Source organism: Bubalus kerabau, chromosome 17 (assembly GCF_029407905.1).
Source record: "Bubalus kerabau isolate K-KA32 ecotype Philippines breed swamp buffalo chromosome 17, PCC_UOA_SB_1v2, whole genome shotgun sequence".
NCBI lineage: Eukaryota > Metazoa > Chordata > Mammalia > Artiodactyla > Bovidae > Bubalus > Bubalus kerabau.
The window spans coordinates 21,874,597-21,895,488 of record NC_073640.1 but is presented as its reverse complement, the minus strand read 5'-3'; the positions used below and the strand labels follow the sequence as shown (position 1 = coordinate 21,895,488).

General features: G+C 37.4%; 1 protein-coding gene across 2 annotated transcripts in view; it reads left to right on the top strand.

The window, feature by feature from the left end:
• Window positions 1-20,892, top strand: part of BRD7 (bromodomain containing 7) — a 46,165-nt gene that overhangs the window by 19,078 nt on the left and 6,195 nt on the right. For both annotated transcript variants that reach the window (XM_055553836.1, XM_055553837.1), the window contains exons 3-11: window positions 1,032-1,161; window positions 1,473-1,530; window positions 4,699-4,843; window positions 8,409-8,519; window positions 15,126-15,310; window positions 16,303-16,426; window positions 17,064-17,139; window positions 19,891-19,998; window positions 20,388-20,523. In XM_055553836.1, the coding sequence (XP_055409811.1) occupies window positions 1,032-1,161; window positions 1,473-1,530; window positions 4,699-4,843; window positions 8,409-8,519; window positions 15,126-15,310; window positions 16,303-16,426; window positions 17,064-17,139; window positions 19,891-19,998; window positions 20,388-20,523 (1,073 nt within the window). The remainder of the gene's footprint in view (window positions 1-1,031; window positions 1,162-1,472; window positions 1,531-4,698; window positions 4,844-8,408; window positions 8,520-15,125; window positions 15,311-16,302; window positions 16,427-17,063; window positions 17,140-19,890; window positions 19,999-20,387; window positions 20,524-20,892) is intronic.

The following is a 20,892-nucleotide window of genomic DNA, read 5'->3' as shown; positions in this document are numbered from 1 at the left end:
ATTCATAATTCCCAGAATTCCAGGGATCTTGAAGCTAGTTTTCACGTTTCTTAACATTTCTAGGTGTTTTTTCTGGGGCTTACCTGTAATTTCCTTTACCCATTTTCTGTTGGGTTATTTGCCTTTTTACATGAATTTGTAGATGCTGTTTATGTAATCTTTGCTAATATTTTGATTTATTTGTGTTTCTCAGTCAGTAGCTAGTCTTTTAGTTTTATAGGTAAGAAAATCTTTCCCTATTAAGTCATAAAGATTCTTTTACTTTATGTCAAGTTTTAAAATTAAGTCTTTAATGTATCTAAAATTTATTTTTGCATGGGGTATAAGGTAGAGCTCTAATCTCATATAGATAACCAGTTGTCCCAGCACTGCCCTGTTGTAGTTGATTTATCGTGCCGCTCTGATCTGTCAGGACTTGTCTGTGTGCACAAGTCTGTCTCTGGTCTCTGTTTCATAGGTTTGTTTGTCCCTGTGTCAGACCCACATTGTCTTGTCACTTTATACAAACTGATAGCACACGTTTTATTGTGACCTTTTTCAAAACTGTTCTGATAATTCACTCTTCAAGATAAATTATATGACTGGCTTGTCAAATTTCATGGAAAATCCTGTCTTACAATTTTGATAGGCTTTGCATTTTATTTATAGATTACTTTGGAGCGAATTCACTATCTTTCAGTTCATGAACATGGTATATCTCCTTTATTCAGGTCTTTCACAATGGCCTTTCAATAATGTTTCATAATTTTTCCTAAAAGGTAATTGGTCATCTTTTATTAGATTTATTCCTGGTGTGTTATTTTGCTTTTATGAATAGTATTATTTTTCTGATTAGTTAATTCTACCATATAGAAGCACTTTCCCCCCCATTTATGAACATGATGTTCTCTTATTTCCCAGTAGATGGCAGTAAAATTTCATTATTAATAATCTTCAGTGGCATCTTATTTTTTTCCACTGAAATTAAATGATTTATTTTAAAGGAATCAATTCTGAAATATTTGTAAATTATCTCTTTTTGTTCCATTTAGGAGGATAAAAGAAAACGAGATCGTGACCATGTGGATATTGAGGCAGAAAAAGACCTACAGTGTCAGGCCCCTGTACGATTAGACTTGCCTCCTGAGAAGCCTCTTGCAAGCTCCTTAGCCAAACAAGAAGGTTGGAATAACTCTGAATTACCTGTCCTGAACGAGGAAGCTGAAATTATTTTAAGGATGTTAGCCAGGGAAAGTTAAAAGTTTAAAAGCTGTTAAATTAAAATTTGTTTACATTTTCTTATATTACTGCTTAAGAACTTTAATTTCTGTTTCAAACTTCTTGTTCTCTTACTTCAGCATATTTGAAAAATAAATGGAATTTCTGTATGAGATAATTTAATGATGGATATGAGATAAGTCATGTATAGAAAATAAGCTAAACAATACTCTCTAGATCTTCTCTTTTAAAATGCTCTTCTTTCTTTGCTTTAGAAGTAGAACAGACACCTCTTCAAGAAGCTTTGAATCAACTGATGAGACAACTGCAGAGGTGAATTTTTTTCTAGCATTTTTGTAACTTGGAAATTGAAATGGGAAATAGAGGATCCAAACCACTTCTTATTATTTCAAGTCACATCCTGTGGCCTGTATCCAAATGTACTTGATTTTAAAGTGGATGATAAATATTTTGCCTGGCAATAGAAGTACTCCAAGAGGCTGACTTTTAGATGTTCTCATTTGGGTTGTTTTAACTGGCAGCTTGAAGAGTGTTACATAATCCTCTTAATGGCAGATTTTTCCTTAATCTAAAGTAACTTCTGATGTTACAGCTTTAAATCAGGATTAAACAATACAGGTATTTCCATTTGCTAATAGATCAAAACACTTTCTATATGTCTGTGCTGCTTATCACTGCTGTGAGTGTTCAGTAATTACCAAGTTTGGGAGAAGAAACAAAATACCATAAATAAGATTTGTACCCTCTCTTAAATGCAGAAATTTGTTCTAAAAATTATAGTATCTTTATAAAACCAATGTGAAGTTCTTAAAAGAGAAAAGAATAACTTGATCCTTGTTAAAATATTTATTTTGATACCTCAGTTCACTCAGAATTTAAAGTTTTAGCCCAAAGACATCTACATTATTAGCAGAGGATTCATGGATATAAGGCATGCATTCATATAGTGACTGTGTTGGACTTACATGTCAACCCCAGAACTTATCATAAATATTTTTTAAAATAAAGCTATCTGTATTCAACACCTATTCAGTGAAAATCAGAAATCAGTGACCTCTCTTCCTTTTTGGTGTTAAAGAACAGTTGAGAAATTTACATCTCAAGTCTTTACACTTGAATAAATCATTCATTGCTTGTCCCAAAGGAATGAACAGGTAAATATTGAGCATTCCAACTCAATTAGAATTTTTGACTATAAAGTGTTTGGCTACCCTTTAATTTTGTTTCTTGCGATATAAGACCGGAATATAAGTTAATGATGTCTCCGTAAGAGAAATCTACTTATCAGAGTCTCTCTCAGTCTGAGAATGTTCACATTGCTCAGAACATTATGGGAATTAGAACTCAGAGCCATATTTTTTTTGAATAGCTGTAGTGATTCTTGATCCTTGAGGCTCAGTGCAAATACTGGAAAAGAATGTAATTGACCAGGTTTACTAATAGCATTGGAGAAGGCAATGGCACCCCACTCCAGTACTCTTGCCTGGAAAATCCCATGGACAGAGGAGCCTGCTGCAGACCATGGGGTCGTGAAGAGTCGGACACGACTGAGCGACTTCACTTTCACTTTTCCCTTTCATGCACTGGAGAAGGAAATGGCAACCCACTCCAGTGTTCTTGCCTGGAGAATCCCAGGGACGGGGGAGCCTGGTGGGCCACCGTCTATGGGGTCGCACAGAGTCGGACATGACTGAAGCGACTTAGCAGCAGCAGCAGCAGTAATATCATCTTTGGTCAAATAAGTCAGACTCTATATTAAAATGACTAATTTTAGGGAGTCTAGATAATTTGCTCTGAAGAGGTCCACCAGAGATGCTTTGTGGTGTTATTCAAGTAACTTCTATGGACAGTATGCATTTGGATCTTAAGTTCCAAACTGGAACTTTTTGCTTATTCTCAATATTTTTTACTCTTACAGCTAGGTGTCCTGCTGGGAAGAACCAAAGCAGATACACACACACCAGAGTTCAGATTCTAACTCTGTATTTTATCAGATTTATGACCTAAAACAAATAATATGACCTCTGAGCCTCAGTATCCTCATCTCTTAAGTAAGAATACCAGCTCCTTGATGGCTTTTGTGAGCATTGCTACTGCTGCTGCTAAGTCGCTTCAGTTGTGTCCAATTATGTGCAAACCCATAGACGGCAGCCCACCAGGCTCCCCCGTCCCTGGGATTCTTCAGGCAAGAACACTGGAGTGGGTTGCCATTTCCTTCTCCAATGCATGAAAGTAAAAAGTGAAAGTGAAGTCGCTCAATCGTGTCCGACTCAGCACCCCATGGACTGCAGCCCACCAGGCTCCTCCATCCATGGGATTTTCCAGGCAGGGGTACTAGAGTGGGGTGACATTGCCTTCTCCCTTTGTGAGCATTAGATATAAAAATACATCAATTCTCTACCACTGTGCCTGGCATGTGGTAAATTTATTTTTTAAATTGCTTCCATTATTATGACTTTTTAAGCATTTTTAATGCTGTGGTTATTTGGAGTAAGAAAGCTTTGATATGCCAAATTTCCAGAGGAAAATAACAGTCTAATGAACTAATCATATAGAGCAGTGGTTTTCAACTCTGTCTATCCTGTAAGTACCAAAATTCAACCCTAGAAAAATCAGTGCCTGGACCACTCTTCCTCCCCAAAGAGATTCGCATGTAGTGGGTCTAGTGTTAGCGTCCCACCACACCGGAATTCTTTTTAAAGCTCCTCTCATGATTCTCATGCACAGCCAGAGTTAAGAACCTATGATAGAAAGCACTGGGTCTCAAGTTTGGAGGTATTATGATAACCTTTTTAATGTCCGTTTTTTGAGCAGTCCCCTACACACACGATAGAAGTTATACCCATTAATTTAAGAAAATATATATGGTTGTCCTTTGGTATCCACAGGGGATTGATTCCAGGAGCCCCCGTGGGTACCAGAATCCAAGGATGCTCAAGTCCTTTACATAAAATGGCAGCAGTCCAGTGAACAGTCAGCTCTCATATCCACGTTTGGGAAGCTCACAGATACAGAGGGCCAGCTGTACTCATGAGGATGCAACAGCTCTGTGACCCGCCAGGAGACCAAGCCTAGCTAGAAACCAGTGTGGAAGACTGCAGATGTGCATTTTAGTTACTACTTCTGCTTTTTCTCTATGGTTAATAAAAAATACATAGTATTAATCTCCCAGAGTACAAGACATTTTTTAGTTAGTCTAGATTTCTTATTTTGTTTCATCTTTCCCTGTGTTGGAGATGTTGCAAATTAATTAAGCTGCATATTTTAAAAGATTCTGTCTTAAGGGTACAATTTATATGTAAAGCATCTGAACCTTATTAAATAGTTATTAGTCTTTAAAATCATTAGTTCAGTTTTTAGTGAAAAACATATTAGCCTGCTACAAATTCTACATCTGAAGGATTTCCTCTGACTTAATACTCCTTGACCAGTAATTTTGTTTGTAGTAGAAATAAAATTGCTTTTTCCCTGTCTTCACAGAAAAGACCCAAGTGCTTTCTTTTCATTTCCTGTGACTGATTTTATTGCCCCCGGCTACTCCATGATCATTAAACACCCAATGGATTTTAGTACCATGAAAGAAAAGATCAAGAACAATGATTACCAGTCCATAGAAGAACTGAAGGTAACTTGTTATTTATGTTGTATTGGAGAATAGACTGAGCTATGCTACAGTATCTGTTCAATTAAGAGTCAAGCTTTTGGATCCCGTGTATGCGAAGTCTTTGTAGAAATCTGCATGTCTGGTATTCAGGGTCATTCTCAAGTTTATTTTAATATCCAAAAATCTGTATTTTTTTTGTCTTAGAAAACATGTTTGAGTTTGGTGATAGAAAACCAGACAAAATAAGTCATCTACTGTCTTTTATTTTGTGGGTTTTGGTAAAATTTTGAAATTCATGTGTCCTATGAAATATTTTCTCATCCTTTAAAATGAAAATGTTTGATTTTAAATTTCAGACGAATACAGGTAAAATTGATAGTTTTTTAATTGAAGTATAGTTGATTTACAATGTTGTATTGGTTTCAGGTGTACCACAAAGTGATTTGGCTATATATTTTTTTCTTGATTATTTTCCATTATAGATTTTTACAAAATATTGAACAAAGTTAGTATTTTAATGGAAGTTGATTTAGAGTAGTTTCTGTTTCTGTTTCTGGACAAGTAAAATAGAGAATAAATTGGCTTGTCGAGAAATACCAAGCAGAAGTTTAATTATGTTTTCTAGTTTGATGAAAGTGAGTTGCTCCCTGAATTCACTTTGGCTATATTTTTTTTAGCATATTTTCTTCAACATTCAGCAATAAGAAATTTTAAAAATACAAGTAAAGAACCTACAAGCCACGAAGATGATACACGTGCCTAGTGTTATAGTTGACGTTTTTCTACCTTTACATGGCAGCTCACTCCAGTGTTCTTTCCTGGAGAATCCCAGGGATGGGGGAGCCTGGTGGGCTGCCGTCTATGGGGTCGCACAGAGTTGGACACGCCTGAAGCGACGCAGCAGCAGATGCTGATTTCAGAGTTAAACTTTTCATTTTAATCATCCTAAGAAAAGGAGCCGTGTGTTTTCTGTTTTAATTTGCTCTGTACCAAACCACCACAAACTCAAGTGTTTAAACAGTGTGTCTACTCTACCTTTGTTTTTTTTTTCTGAATGAATATTGCAGTGTTTTCATCTGACCCAAGGATTAGACCCTAATCATTTATAGAAGGAAAATAAGACAGTAAATGTTATCTTTACTTGGTCTCTTTTTTTTGTTTCATGCACATTGATTAGCTGAATTTTATGAATAATACTAGCATTTAGTTCTGTCTTTACTATCAGTTTGAATGTATATTTCACTCTGAAAAACCTGAATTATATTCTCTTGTATTCAGAGAAACAAAAATTTTTCTCAACTTTTCATCTGGTGAAAATTAAGCTAAAACTGTTTATTTCAGCATGTTTCTGATCTTATTATTGCTTAATGGAAAATTTTTCAGTTTTTTTTCCTTTCCGTGACATAACTTTCCTTTGATCTTTCCCTTACGATGACAAGAGAGAGTAGAAGTATGCCCACTGAGTATTTTTGAGCAAATGGTCAAGATTTATCATAATTAAAATGAATAAGTATTTTTAACTTTGGAGTTTTCTCAGGAAAATTCAAAATATATTTTTTTCTCAGGAAAATTCAATAGCGCCATGTAATGTTTAATTAGCTTATCCAGCTCATTAAACTGTTTAAGTTTGTTTTTTTTTTTTTTTAATACTTAGAAGTATGCAGAAGGGTCATTCAACTTTATGAAAGAACAATTGCCATTACACAAAAGTCCAGTAAAGTCTAGCACATGACAGTTAAGATTCATGGAATAATAGGGCTTCCCTGGAGCCTCAGTGGTAAAGAACCTGCCTGCCAGTGGAGGAGTGAAAGCCACTCAGTCGTGTCTGACTCTTTGTGACTCCATGGACTATACAGTCCATGCAGTTCTCCAGGCCAGACTACTGGAGTGGGTAGCCTTTCCTTTCTCCAAAGGATCTTCCCAACCCAGGGATTAGATAGGAGATGCAGGTTCAATCCCTGATCCAGGAAGATCCCACATGGCATAGAGCATCCGAGCCTGTGCTCTGCAAGGAGAAGCCACAACGCTAGGAGGTCCATGCATCACCACTAGAGGGTGGGCCCTGCTCTCTGCACCTGGAGGAAGCCCACGCAGCAACCAAGACCCAGCACAACCAAAACTGTTACTAAATAAATACATGATTTTTAAAAGATTCATGAAGTAATGGATCAGACCTGTAATCTGTAGAATGATCCAGTACTTTTTCCAGTTATAGGACCAGTGGTCATTTAGTGTGGTAGTCATCTAGTTTGTCTCCCCTCATTTGCCTCTCCTTCCCCAAATATATATTTAGTCATTTTAATGGAATGGAAGCTTTTCAGAATATCTATAGCAAAGGTTCTGAACCTGGGGTCCTTTGGGTAGCCATGGATGAGCCTTTAGAGGGATCAAGAATTTTATAAAATTACATACAGGGAAATTTTGTGTTCACCTTTGTATTACATGTGTGTGCTTGAGGAGTGGATCCATAGCTTTCCTCAGATTCCTAGAGATGATGACCTCACAAAATCCTAACTGATTGGAGACTTGGCCAAGAACTGAGGATCCACATATACTTCGTCTGCTTTAAATTTAATACCAAATTTATTGTGACACTTGACTCAGTCTTCTCATGTACTTTTAAATAATATTCAGTCTACCTGTTTTCATTACATTAAATGGTCTAAGCTGTCATCACTAGTTATTAAATAGTGGGGCTTAAATGTTTTAAATTCAGAGGAGATTGAGGGTCAGATTCTTTTTTGTTGAGTTTTTATCATTTTTATTTAGTAAGGCCTTGGCATAATCACTCTCACATTTATACAATGTAAAAATTACTTAGCCATGAAAATATGCAGTGGAATTGAGTTCCCTAGCACATGTGCATACTTTGAAATTTAAACCAAAAGTACAGTTTTGATAGTTTGCCTACTCTGGTTACATGTTGTAAGTCTTTGAAGTTGTATGGTTTATTTCAGGTTGGCGTGATTTTGCAACATTCTGCAAATTATATTTAGCTTATAATAGTATCCAAACACTTAAAAGAAAATTAGTGTAAATGTTTTGCCATTTGCTCAGTTATTTTGACTCTGGTAGGAAATATTGTCAAGATAATTTACAATTATCCCAGTTTTCAGTCAAGATCCAAAATAAAACATTTAATTCATCAATGGATAATTAAGATGTTTGTTTTTAAACTAAGGATTTTTTTTAATTAAATGAAATACTCAGTAATTATTAAATGTAAGATAGAAGTATTTTCTAATTTTCTTTGTGTGCAATAATATTATACTGAAGAAACCCATTTTAAAATTTTATCTCTGAATCTAAAGTTTATGCAGTTACTATAGAATGTTTAAGAATTTGTAAAGGAATGTAGTAGGATGTTAAATTAATTTAGCAGTATTTGTTTTGTTAGTTTTAAAACTTAATAAATTGCTATTAATGTTGTTTAGTAAACAGAAAGATGGTGTTTTTTTACTGGTTTGTTTTTGTTTGTTTGATGGTTGTTGTTTTGAGTTTTTTGAGGACCTGCGTAATTTTAGACCAGGACAGGAGGGTACTTTGTTTTGTCTTAATGCATTCCTCCCTAATATTTTCTCTGCAGGATAACTTCAAACTAATGTGTACTAACGCTATGATTTACAACAAACCAGAGACGATTTATTATAAAGCTGCGAAAAAGCTGTTGCACTCAGGGATGAAAATTCTTAGCCAGGTAAAGGAAATTCTTTGTCATAAATAATAATTATTATAAATTTTATATTCCTTTGATTTTGTTCATAGTGATACAGATCCAATACAGTTCAGGTTTTATTTTATAGACGGGTTATATTAAACTAGGAAATATTAAATGAAAAAAAACTTTAACATAGAGAAGAAAATTACAGCAGGAAGATTCTCATTTGGAATTGATAGAAATAAATATTGGCATTCACTTGTAATTATTTATTTGAAAGCTGTTGAGTTGGTATTCATCAGATAGACTTATATTGACTGTGAAACAGACATCATCTTGAATTCCAGGACAGGATAGATTACATGAGTTATGAAATCTTTTGGAAGGAAAGCACCTTATTTCCCTTTGCAGGGGTGGAAGCTAATGTTCTGGTGAAACACAGGATCTCCTTCAGGTAGAAAGAAAGGAAATAGACAAATGAGGAATCACTCGTAATTGTCTGAAAGCCACCTCCCCACAGGAGCAGATTCTCCCTTGAAGAACAAGAAGCGATACATAGTAAGGTGTGTGAAGTGGGAGAAATGTATGTAGAGGACACATCATTATCATCATCAAGCTTCATGAGGAAGCTTACACAATAACTTATTCAAAACAAAGATGCCGCAGATAGTGGCAAAGAGTGACAGGAGTCTCATTGCAGAGCTGTGGCTGATGAAATTGAGTGATCACTTGCATCTACTGGAAGAGGAGGAGAACTCACCAGATGAATCACGTCTTGTGAGGTTTTACTCACAGCTCTGAATAGATGGAAAATTAACTGAGACAAACCGTATCTTGGCAGGAAGTCAGAAGACTGGGTTCCAGTTTTATCTCTTTTCCACTAACTTGTGGACCTTGGGCCTCTGTGTTCTTATCTGTAGAGAAGAAGGTCTCCAAGATAATTGCTAGCATTAATATGCTGATTTTAGATAAGAGCTAGAGTAGGGAGTATACCAAGAAGAACAAGATAGAATGATTTTGCAAAAAAGAAAAAGAAATGGGTATGAGGAAGAGAAAGAAATCGGAATCAAGAGCTCAGGCTGAAATTGAGGGGAGTTGGAGGATAGTAGGAACAAGTCGTGCACAGGTGCACGTGGTTTTCCAGTTTTTGTGGTGATCATCTGTGTCATAATTGCACTCATCTCACACGCTAGTAAAGTAATGCTCAAAATTCTCCAAGCCAGGCTTCAGCAATACGTGAACCGTGAACTTCCTGATGTTCAAGCTGGTTTTAGAAAAGACAGAGGAACCAGAGATCAAATTGCCAACATCCGCTGGATCATGGAAAAAGCAAGAGAGTTCCAGAAAAACATCTATTTCTGCTTTATTGACTATGCCAAAGCCTTTGACTGTGTGGATCACAATAAACTGGAAAATTCTGAAAGAGATGGGAATACCAGACCACCTGATCTGCCTCTTGAGAAATCTGTATTCAGGTCAGGAAGCAACAGTTAGAACTGGACATGGAACAACAGACTGGTTCCAAATAGGAAAAGGAGTTCGTCAAGGCTGTATATTGTCACCCTGTTTATTTAACTTATATGCAGAGTACATCATGAGAAACGCTGGACTGGAAGAAACACAAGCTGGAATCAAGATTGCCGGGAGAAATATCAATAACCTCAGATATGCAGATGACACCACCCTTATGGCAGAAAGTGAAGAGGAACTCAAAAGCCTCTTGATGAAAGTGAAAGAGGAGAGTGAAAAAGTTGGCTTAAAGCTCAGCATTCAGAAAACAAAGATCATGGCATCCGGTCCCATCACTTCATGGGAAATAGATGGGGAAACAGTGGAAACAGTGTCAGACTTTATTTTTTTGGGCTCCAAAATCACTGCAGATGGTGACTGCAGCCATGAAATTAAAAGACGCTTACTCCTTGGAAGGAAAGTTATGACCAACCTAGATAGCATATTCAAAAGCAGAGACATTACTTTGCCAACAAAGGTTCGTCTAGTCAAGGCTATGGTTTTTCCTGTGGTCATGTATGGATGTGAGAGTTGGACTGTGAAGAAGGCTGAGCGCCGAAAAATTGATCCTTTTGAACTGTGGTGTCGGAGAAGACTCTTGAGAGTCCCTTGGACTGCAGGGAGATCCAACCAGTCCATTCTGAAGGAGATCAGCCCTGGGATTTCTTTGGAAGGAATGATGCTAAAGCTGAAACTCCAGTACTTTGGTCACCTCATGCGAAGAGTTGACTCATTGGAAAAGACTCTGATGCTGGGAGGGATTGGGGTCAAGAGGAGAAGGGGACAACAGAGGATGAGATGGCTGGATGGCATCACTGACTCGATGGACTTGAGTCTGAGTGAACTCCGGGAGTTGGTGATGAACAGGGAGGCCTGGCGTGCTGCGATTCATGGGGTCGCAAAGAGTCGGACACGACTGAGCGACTGATCTGATCTGATCTGATCTGTGTCACAGTTTTACATTTAAAGAATTGGCTTGAGGTGCAGATGTCTTGGTGTCTGTGTGCTTTGGCTCTGAAAGTTTCTTGGATCCACTTAACTGAGGAAAGAAAAACATTTAGATTGATGATCATTCTTGCACTCCTAATATTTAGACAACATCAATTTCCACTCTTTCCTAAAGACTTGGGAAGCTGTAATGTAAGCCAGTTACCCATCTTTGGCAAAATATGCAGAGGAAAGGGGAATATAAAGTGTTTATCCCATCCTTTGCAGAAATACTCAGAATCCAAGACCAAGCCATATTCAAATTTTTTTAACCTGCAGATATTTATTTTTGTATTTGAAGCAAAGGTACACCCAACAAATGCAGTGTTCTCTCCAGAATATGCACATTTAATTTTTAGAATAAGGTTTGATTTGCAAACATAATATATCCAAGTAAATTTTTCAACTTTGATTTACCACTGTTTTCTCATCTTTAAATAATATAGTTAATACAAGATGCAAATTATTCCAGAAGCTCTTGCATTTTATTGGGGGTGGGGTGGCTGGAAGCACAAAAAAAACCTTCTGTCCACTTTCCCCTTTCTCTCTCTGTTGTCTTCCTTTCCTTCAGATCTCTTCCTGTTGAGGAGCCCTACCCATCCTGTGTTATAGCTTCCTGTTGACTATTCTCTCCACCCTAGATGGGAGAGATTCTTACAACAGTGATTTTTAAATGTTTAAATTTAGACCTTCTGAGTTACTCTTTTTAATAGCACATGTCCCAAGAGAGCCCAGCACACCCTTCCATGAATGGTGTCTTTTGAAAAATAACTGGTTTTTAATTCAGTGTAAAAGTTGTAGAGCAGTCATTCATCATTTTTTTCAGTTATACACAAATAGTGACTATTAGTAGATGTGTTATTTTTATAAAGAGTGGACATATGAAGAATAACTGTTTTGACCTCCTAAATAAATACTAAATGCTGTATTATATTTATAGTGACCTTGGATCAGACTAATCAGATTTCAAGTCCTGGCTGTGCTATTGAGACACTTATGTGACCTTAGGCAGGCCATGTGATCGTTCTCAACCGTTTTACCATCATATAAAATGGCGTAACAGTATTACTTACCTCACAGAATTATACCCTATGAGTGAGAGCTCAGTAGGTACAGGTTCGATACCTGTACTGATAGGTTATAGGTACACTGTTAGCCCCTTCTCCAGGGGATTTTCCCAACCCAGGAATCAAACGTATAGGTATAACACAATATAGGTATAGGTATAACACGTATAGGTATAGGCTAACACAATAGGTGGTAGCCATTAATAATAAATGGCAAAGAATCAACCCTTTAGTCATTTGTAAAATGGAGAATTGATAAACAGTATGCTGATTTGGAGCCATTTTGGTTACCGAAAAAGAAAGACATTGCTTTTAAAGTTCAGTTCAGTCCAGTCCCTCAGTCATGTCCAACTCTTTGTGACCCCATGAACCACAGCACGCCAGGCCTCCCTATCTATCACCAACTCCCAGAGTTCACCCAAACCCATGTCCATCGAGTCGATGATGCCATCCAACCATCTCATCCTCTGTCATCCCCTTCTCCTGCCCCCAATCCCTCCCAGCATCAGGGTCTCTTCAAATGAGTCAGCTCTTTGCATCAGGTGGCCAAAGTATTGGAGTTTCAGCTTTTAAAGTAAAATTAATTAAACTCAACTTTTTTCCATGACTTGTGTTGAAATTTAGAAAATTCCTTTAATTGAATTATTTTAATTTGATGCATTGTTTTTTCTAAGTTTGAAAATATTCCTAATGTAGGTTCTGCTTTATAAAATTCTAGAATGGAAGTTAAAAGGTTACTGAGAACTTTGTGATCCAAGCCCATTCATTTAACCAACACTTAATGAGTACCTTCTATATGCCAGCCTCTGTTTCAGGTACTAGAAGTAGATGAGTAAAAAATGACTTAAGTGACATACACAAGAGGAAACACAAATGGCCACTAAATGCATATAGAAATAATCAAACTAATATTTTTAAGTACATATTAAAATAAGACCTGTTTTTAAAAATTAGGTTTTTTTTTGTTTTTTGTTTTTTGTTTTGATCACACCCCTAAGTTCCAGGGATTGAACCTGAGCCACCTACGGTAGAAGTTCCAGGTCTTAACCACTAGACTGCCAGGAAAAGTCCAGTATTTTTTTTTTTTTTTTTATGGTACTAATCAGTTTGCCAGGGAGTCAGAGAAAATTTCAAACACTGGTGGAATGTTCAAACACTAAAAATTGTTAAAACTTTTCTGGGAAGCAGTTTAACAGTAAACATCAAAAGCCTGAAAAAATATTCATTCCCTTTGACCTAGTATTTTTACTCACGTGTTGGTCACTCAGTCATGGCCAACTCTTTGCGACCCCATGGACTGTAGCCCACCTGGCTTATCTGTCTGTAGGATTCTCCAGGCAAGAATACTGGAGTGGGTTGCCAGTCCCTTCTCCAGGGGATTTTCCCAACCCAGGGATCGAACCCTGGTCTCTTGCCTTGTAGCAGATTGTTTACCACTGAGCCACCAGGGAAGCTGTTTTACTCCTCTGATTTATTCTAAAGAGATAGGGATTCCTAGAGATTTTTATTTTTAATAGCAGAAACTTGAAAGTAAGAGTTTAATGTTCAGTAGGGGGTCATTAATTAGACCATGGGACACACAGGGGATAAAATACTATACAGTTACTTAAAATATTTTAGAGAATATTTAATGAAACAGAGGGGAGATATAGTTTATTAACTGAAAGAAAATTTGCTTATTCAGTATAATTCTGATTTGCTAATATGTGTAATGCTTAGAAAAATACTAGAATGTTAAATCTGTTAACACTTTTCCTCTCTAGATAATAAATTAACAAGGTTCTTATTTTCTCCTTTACCCATGTCTTTGTCTACAATAAAATTTATTATTTAAATAGTTTTGACATTATTTTAAAAATTATGGTGGTTTAGTCACTAAGTTGTGACCGACTCTTGCAACCCCATGGACTGTAACCTGACAGGCTCCTCTGTCTATGGGATTCTCCAGGCAAGAATACTGGAGTGGGTTGCCATTTTCTTCTCCAGGGGATCTTCCCCACCCAGGAATCAAACCCAGGTCTCCTGCATTGCAGGCAGCTTCTTTACTGACTGAGCTATGAGGGAAGTGCACTCTCTCTCTGCAGCAGCATTTGTATGTTATATATGTATTTATATATATATCATACATATTTTAATATAATTAAAAACTATAGTGCAGTAAAATTAGCAGGGTCCGTTTCCTGAGGCTGTCACAATCTGCACTGCTAACACAGCAGAGTATGATGGGAAAAGGCCCCATTATGAGATCCAAGAGGCCTGCTCTTAGTCAGTGGTTCTGGGACCTTAGTGGAGTCATTTAGCATTTCTGGGCTACATTGTTCTTATCTGAATGACCTCTGGTCCTTTCCAGTTCTAGTTTCTGTTACTCTGTAGAAGTCTTCCCTGCTGTTCCTATGTAGGAGACTACACTCCATATTTTGTCCATTGACAATGCAGAATTAAAAGGCAGAGTAGTTGCTAGGAACAAGTCTGCCTCTTTAACATTTGTCCAGAAACCACAGACCGTAAGGGATGCAATGGAAAATTCACATGTTTCACAGAATAGAAACAATACTTCTTTGGTTAGAACATTATGCCTTCTTAAAAAGAAACTCTGCTAGCAGCCTTTTCTCTTTGAGGCGTGTTTTCCCACAGAAAAATGCCAGTCCTCAGTGACCATCCCAGGATACCAAAATGTAAGAGATCTTCCCATATTCACATGCTCATTTTAAATATCTAGTAATTCATAAATTTCAGAAGATGAACTGTTCTATTAAATATGAAGTTTTAACACACTATTCTACTAAACTTTAAATTTACTACTGCTAAGAATATTTAGTCTTTATTCACACATTCTCTCCTGTGAACTTTTTGACGATGCAATAAAGTTGCAAAGCATTCTCTTATGTTGGAAATTATCTGAATTAAGGAATAGACTTTATTGTCCTGGTTCCTAACTATTCTGCTCTGTTGGTAGGATTACATTTAATTGTTTTTCTTCCCTAATTAATGACAGGATAAGTGTAAACTCTTATGGGGGAAAATGCATTACTTTACAAATGAATGGCAAATACACAATAAGAATACTGCTGAATATTTTTAGGAGAGAATTCAGAGCCTGAAGCAGAGCATAGACTTCATGGCAGACTTGCAGAAAAGTCGGAAGCAGAGAGACAGGACAGACACCTCGCAGAGTGGGGAGGACAGCGGTTCCTGGCCAAGAGAGAGGGACGATGCTGGAGACGCTGAGGCTCAGGGCTTCAAGAACCCCAATAAGGAAAATAAAAAGTAAAGAATCTGTGGAATATTACGGTTAAGCTGTCTTTTCCATGCCAGTAATGGGAGAAAATACAATTCGGGGGCCTGCCTTGGGTCCATGGTTGGTTGGGTTTTGTCAGAGTCCATTTTGATGACCTGACACCCTTTTCTCATACAAAGCACAGTTTGTCATTGTCTAAACACAATTCAGAAAATAGTTCTGAATGTCTATTCTGTAGGGAAGTCATTTTAAAACCAGTAAATAGTCTCGAGGGACTCATGCTGACAGTGAGTTTATATTAATGGAGCTATTTAAGAAAAAGTTGTATATTCATTACCTCATTCCACAAAGGAGTTGAGCCCGTACTTAAGCCTAAGCACAGTTAAAGCTGCCTTCTGAACAGATGGGCTGTCTCTGAAATGTGTGCATGTTTTCCACCTAGCGTCAGCTGGTAGCAGTGTGAACCACGGTCCTTCCAGCCATCGGCTGATGTGGCCTGACTCAGTTGCGTAATGTGTCCATCCCGCTCAGCTGCTACCTACCTGCCCTGACTGTCAGCTCTGGGAGAGGGGTTTAGTTAGCAGGTTGGGACTCCTGCTGTTTCAGCACGACGTGAACTTGTGACAGGTTTTTCTTATATTTCTAAGATGTATACATTGTAATATATGTTTATTTTAAATTTTAAAAGTTGGACTTCAGTGTACCAAATTGTAAAACAAATTGTGCACCCCTCTGCTTTTAAAATATATTTGAGATATGGTTCATTTTTATGAATATACTAAGATAAATGTGTAAGACAAATAATACTGAACACCGGGAGGGAACTGACCAACTAGTTGGCTTGCCTTAGTGTTTGTGTGTTACTGGGGCCCCTTACCAGGTCATTAGGGAACAAAGTTTTAATTGGTGTCAGTAGCACAAATTTCTCCACTTTGGTTGTATTCATATTTAGAATTACATTTTAATGTTTTCATCTTCTCCTCTTCTTTTTTTTTTACTTAGTATTAATGTGTGTTTTCAGGAAAGACAAAGATGTGCTGGAAGATAAATTTAAAAGCAATAATTTAGAAAGAGAGCAGGAGCAGATTGACCGCATCGTTAAGGAATCTGGAGGAAAGCTGACCAGGAGGCTTGTTAATAGTCAGGTGATGGAGCTTTTCCTTTCTTTTCATTACCTACTAATTCGGGTTGTCTGAAACTTCTAGTTTTTAAGTTGCTTGTGTACTTTTAATCCATATCTGCCATAGAGCTCTTCAGGATAGCGCTCACAGAAGAAAAAGTAGTAATATACCTGTTTTTAAAGTACATAATTCATATTATCCTCTGTTACTGGCTAGAAGGGTTTGGGGTTTTTTTAAGGGACATTAATGTGTTCAAATGTTGGGAAATGAACCACATACTTTTAAGATTAAAAGAAAACATACATGGTCTTTTGAAGTCATGTTGTTTAGCACCTTGGTTCTAAAACCAAATGAATTAATCCATGGGTTTAGGTAAGTCACTTCCCTTTCCTGGTTTTCAGTATACTTTTTTAAAACAGTTTAAACAGAACTTGGTGGCCTTAAGCACCCACACAGCTCTTTTAAAATTCTTAGGTTTTCTAACCTTTATTTCTTTAACCCATCAGCACCTGTATACATATGTGAAAGTTGATATGAGTATGATGATAGCCACCTGTAATATTAGTTTGACTAAACTAAGGTGAGGTTTTCTGGTGAGCAACATACATATGTATCATATATAGAACAGTTCATGCCATTTGAATACTTTGGGTCTTTGCAGTGTGAATTTGAAAGGAGAAAACCAGATGGAACGACAACATTGGGACTTCTCCATCCTGTGGATCCTGTTGTAGGAGGTGGGTTCACAGAATTAGACTGCGCCTGGACTTGATGCTAATGTGGCAAAGAGCAGTCCCCTGGTGAACATTTTAGAGGAGCAAGTCTGAATATTGATAAACCCAACTGTCATCATCTATAAAGAATTTGTCTGGGTATCCTATACTTTATACTAACAGCCAGCCTAACTTTATTTCATCCCAAACTAAGTACTACAAAATCAAGTTTTCTTTAAAATATAAAGTGCCTAGGACGTCCCTGGCAGTCCAGTGATTAAGCCTTTGCTTTCTAATGCAGGGGGTGCGAGTTCAGTCCCTGATCGGGGAGCTAAGATCACACATGCCTTGCAGCCAGAAAACCAAAACATAAAACAGAAGCAGTGTTGTACACATTCAATAAAGACTTTAAAAAATGTGGTCCACATGAAAAAAGACTTAAATATATCTAAGTACCTGTACTATCATACCCACCATTAACAAACCCAAAATATTAGGCAGTCATTTCTAGCCCTGTTTTAAGAGACTGGCACTTTTTGAGATACCTCAAAAAGACTCAGGCAATATCTCAAAACCTTCAGACTATGGCATAATAAAATTTAACGGACTTTTTAGGGAATAAAATGAATATATATGCCATGTAGTAGTACCTTAATGGTAGTGGAATAATATATAGTAAATGACATTATATCTTTCACCATGGTTGATAGATTATAAAGGTTAGGAATCACTGTTTCAGAACATCAGTCATACTTTTATTTTTTCAAATGATATTTTAATGGAAATAGAGGGAATATTTTGAAATTTGAGGTAAGAATGGAAAATATGTATCATTTATCTTGGAGGGAATCATGTTGTGATAAGCATGAGAATGTTTATAAATAACTTCCTACTACCATTAGGAGGGAGATAATTGGGGATACAGAAATGAATAATGACAAAATTCCAGGAAATAGCGTCCAATATTTATTACTTGCAATGAGGAAGGCACTGTCTTAGGAGCTGGAGGTGGAGCTAGGTGTAAAAGGGAACGAAACAGGAACAGACAAGTCCTTTCCCTTACATGCTGTGTGGTGGGAAAAGAATAACAAAAAGAATCAAGAGGTGGCAGCCTGTCCACCATGAATCAGTGCATCAGGGGAGCAGAGCAGCAGAGTAGTAACAGTGTCTGGAGGTCAAAGACGGCTTCCCTAAGAGATGTTTAGGTTGATCCCAAAGTGGTGAGTAAGGGATTGGGGAATAGCACGTTAAAAAAAAAACTTGAAGCAGAGGAGAGCTTGATGCCCGCCTGTCGATGTTTCCTTTTAGCACTGCAGCGCACTTTTGAAATGCTGAAGCAGGAGAACATTAATAGGCTCCTTGACTTAGAAGAAAAGAAACTGGTGCTGTGATTTCAAAACAAAACTCTTTTACTTTTTTATTTATTTATTTAATTTTTTTTTTTGAAAAAAAAAAAAAAAAAAATACTGTGAGGCCCTGCAGCCATTCCAGATTGATGCAGAGGTACAGGCCACAGACCGGGCCTTGCTGCTCAGGCCGGAGGGGCTGCCCCTGCCGTGGCTGTGGCCCCGCGACACCGCTGCCCACACCCCACTGCTGCTGCCGCCACTACCTACAGCTTGCTCTTTTCGCTCTGGCCCCATTTTTTACTTTTATATGAACTTCTCATAGTAGAATTTTTTAGGGTCTTGGGTCATAGAAAATGCCACAGGATTGAGAACATTGCTCTTTCTGATTTATCAGTGATGAAAATTTGGTGATAAGAGATGCAGCTAAGTTGATTTAGGTGAAACCTTTCTAAAAGGCACAAAGATCTGCCCCTTTCTTTGTCCTGGGGTTCTAGTCTCTGCTCTTGGTCTGGTTTTCTGGGTTTCCAGCTCCTGTAGACATTTTCAGATGCGGCCAACACTGACTTGATCCTCACACTCAACAGCTGCTCCCCCAGGAGGCCAGTTTACTGGTTTAAAGTGGAAGATGCCCCTGTTCGCGTCTCAGCTTCATCCTCCTGGTTGGAGGTACTAGTACCAATTAAGACACCAGATGCTTACCAAGGAAGGAAGATTTTGTTCAGAGGTTTGGAGTTTCTCACAAGTGCTTCTACTTTGTCACACTGATCACATGTGGAAGTAGACTCTATTCCAGGGTGGTCTTGATACAGAAACCAGAGCTCTTCTTCAGAAGAAAACAATCTTTTCTGTTGGATTTTGTTAGAGACCACATTCTCTCCTGACACCATCCCTCTCTGTTCTTATGCTTATATCACAGATTTCCAACATCATTACAGGGGTTCATGCCTGGTTTACAGGCTTTTCGTCTTTAAAGGCTGTTCGTCCCTGCAGTACAAGTCTGCCTCTTGTAGAGATTAATTTATCCTGAATGTATTACGAATTCTTGTCTTTAATCAGGGATTTCCCCTTCTTTTACTTGACCTTTTCTACTGGTTTACTTCCATCATCTTAACACTGAAAGGTCCGACTTTTAAATGTTTTTTAAAGTGAAGTGCAACATGATTATAAAGAATACGAGGATGCTGCAGAGTATGATGAAAAGGACCAGATTTGGATCCTGGCTACATTCCTGCCTTTCTCAGCTCAGATTTTTTTTTGTTAAAAATGGGTTAAAAAAAAAATATATATATATATATATATATGGATATAGTAAGGGCTGCCCGGAGTCAGGTGGATGTCATGAAGCAGTGTGTCCACAGACACTCTGCAGAGCACCATGGGGTCACTGCCACATGAGCTGGCTCCACCATGCTCACTCTTGTTTTAGAACCAGGCTATTGTCCTGTGAGACTGGGGATGACAACTGGAAGACTTCAGTCTGGAGTGAATACTTTGCAGGGTTTCAAAGAAGATAAAAGGAACAAAGTAACTCCAGGTAAGGCTCCCATGTGGTAGTAAAGTTTTTTCTCTTCTCATTTTCAAGGAGTTGAGGGAAAGAAGCATAATTACCATGACTTTAACCTTATTTGTGGTATTTTTGCAACATTAATTAGATATTTTAAAGAAGAAACTGAAAAATCAGTATTAATATTCAGAATGAGTTTTCTTTCTTGTTTTTCCCCTCCCCATTGTGAGAAAAGATTCACTTGAGTTGTGACTTATAAGTTGTGACTTATTTTTTGGAGAAAATAATTTACCTTGGATTTGTTTGCCAGTCAGTGAAGTAGCAAAGTTAGAAGGGAATAATCTTTAATAATTAGAAAAATAGATTGACATACAAGTTAAAGAATAGTATTGTGGTTCTGTGTGTGTTTTCATCAACAGTGTTATACTTGAGTTATGGACCCTACAGTTCTTATGCACCACATTATGACTCCACGTTTGCAAATATCAGCAAGGACGATTCTGATTTAATCTATTCAACCTATGGGGAAGACCCTGATCTCCCCAGTGATTTCAGGTGAGTCATCAGTTCATTGGTACTCTAAGAGCTGCATTGTCCTAAAACACTGATACGCATAAGGGATCTATTGCTAGACCTACAGAGTTATTCAAATGGTAAGAAATGTGTTCAGTAATTTTTTAATTGACAATTAACAGACCCTTAGTTATCATCATTCTTTAATGGAAAGTAAATATTTTAAAGAAAGCATGTGTCTCCCTAATATTTTCTGGTGTTGGCATCTGCAGTATTTTAATTCTTACAAAAATATGTTTTGAAGATGTTTTGTACTTGCGCTTACTCGAATTTAGGAGCTCGTTGCTTCAGGATGTGGGTGTGCCACCCGCTTCATTGTAACATGTTTGTGCATCAGTGAGTTGTTCCAGA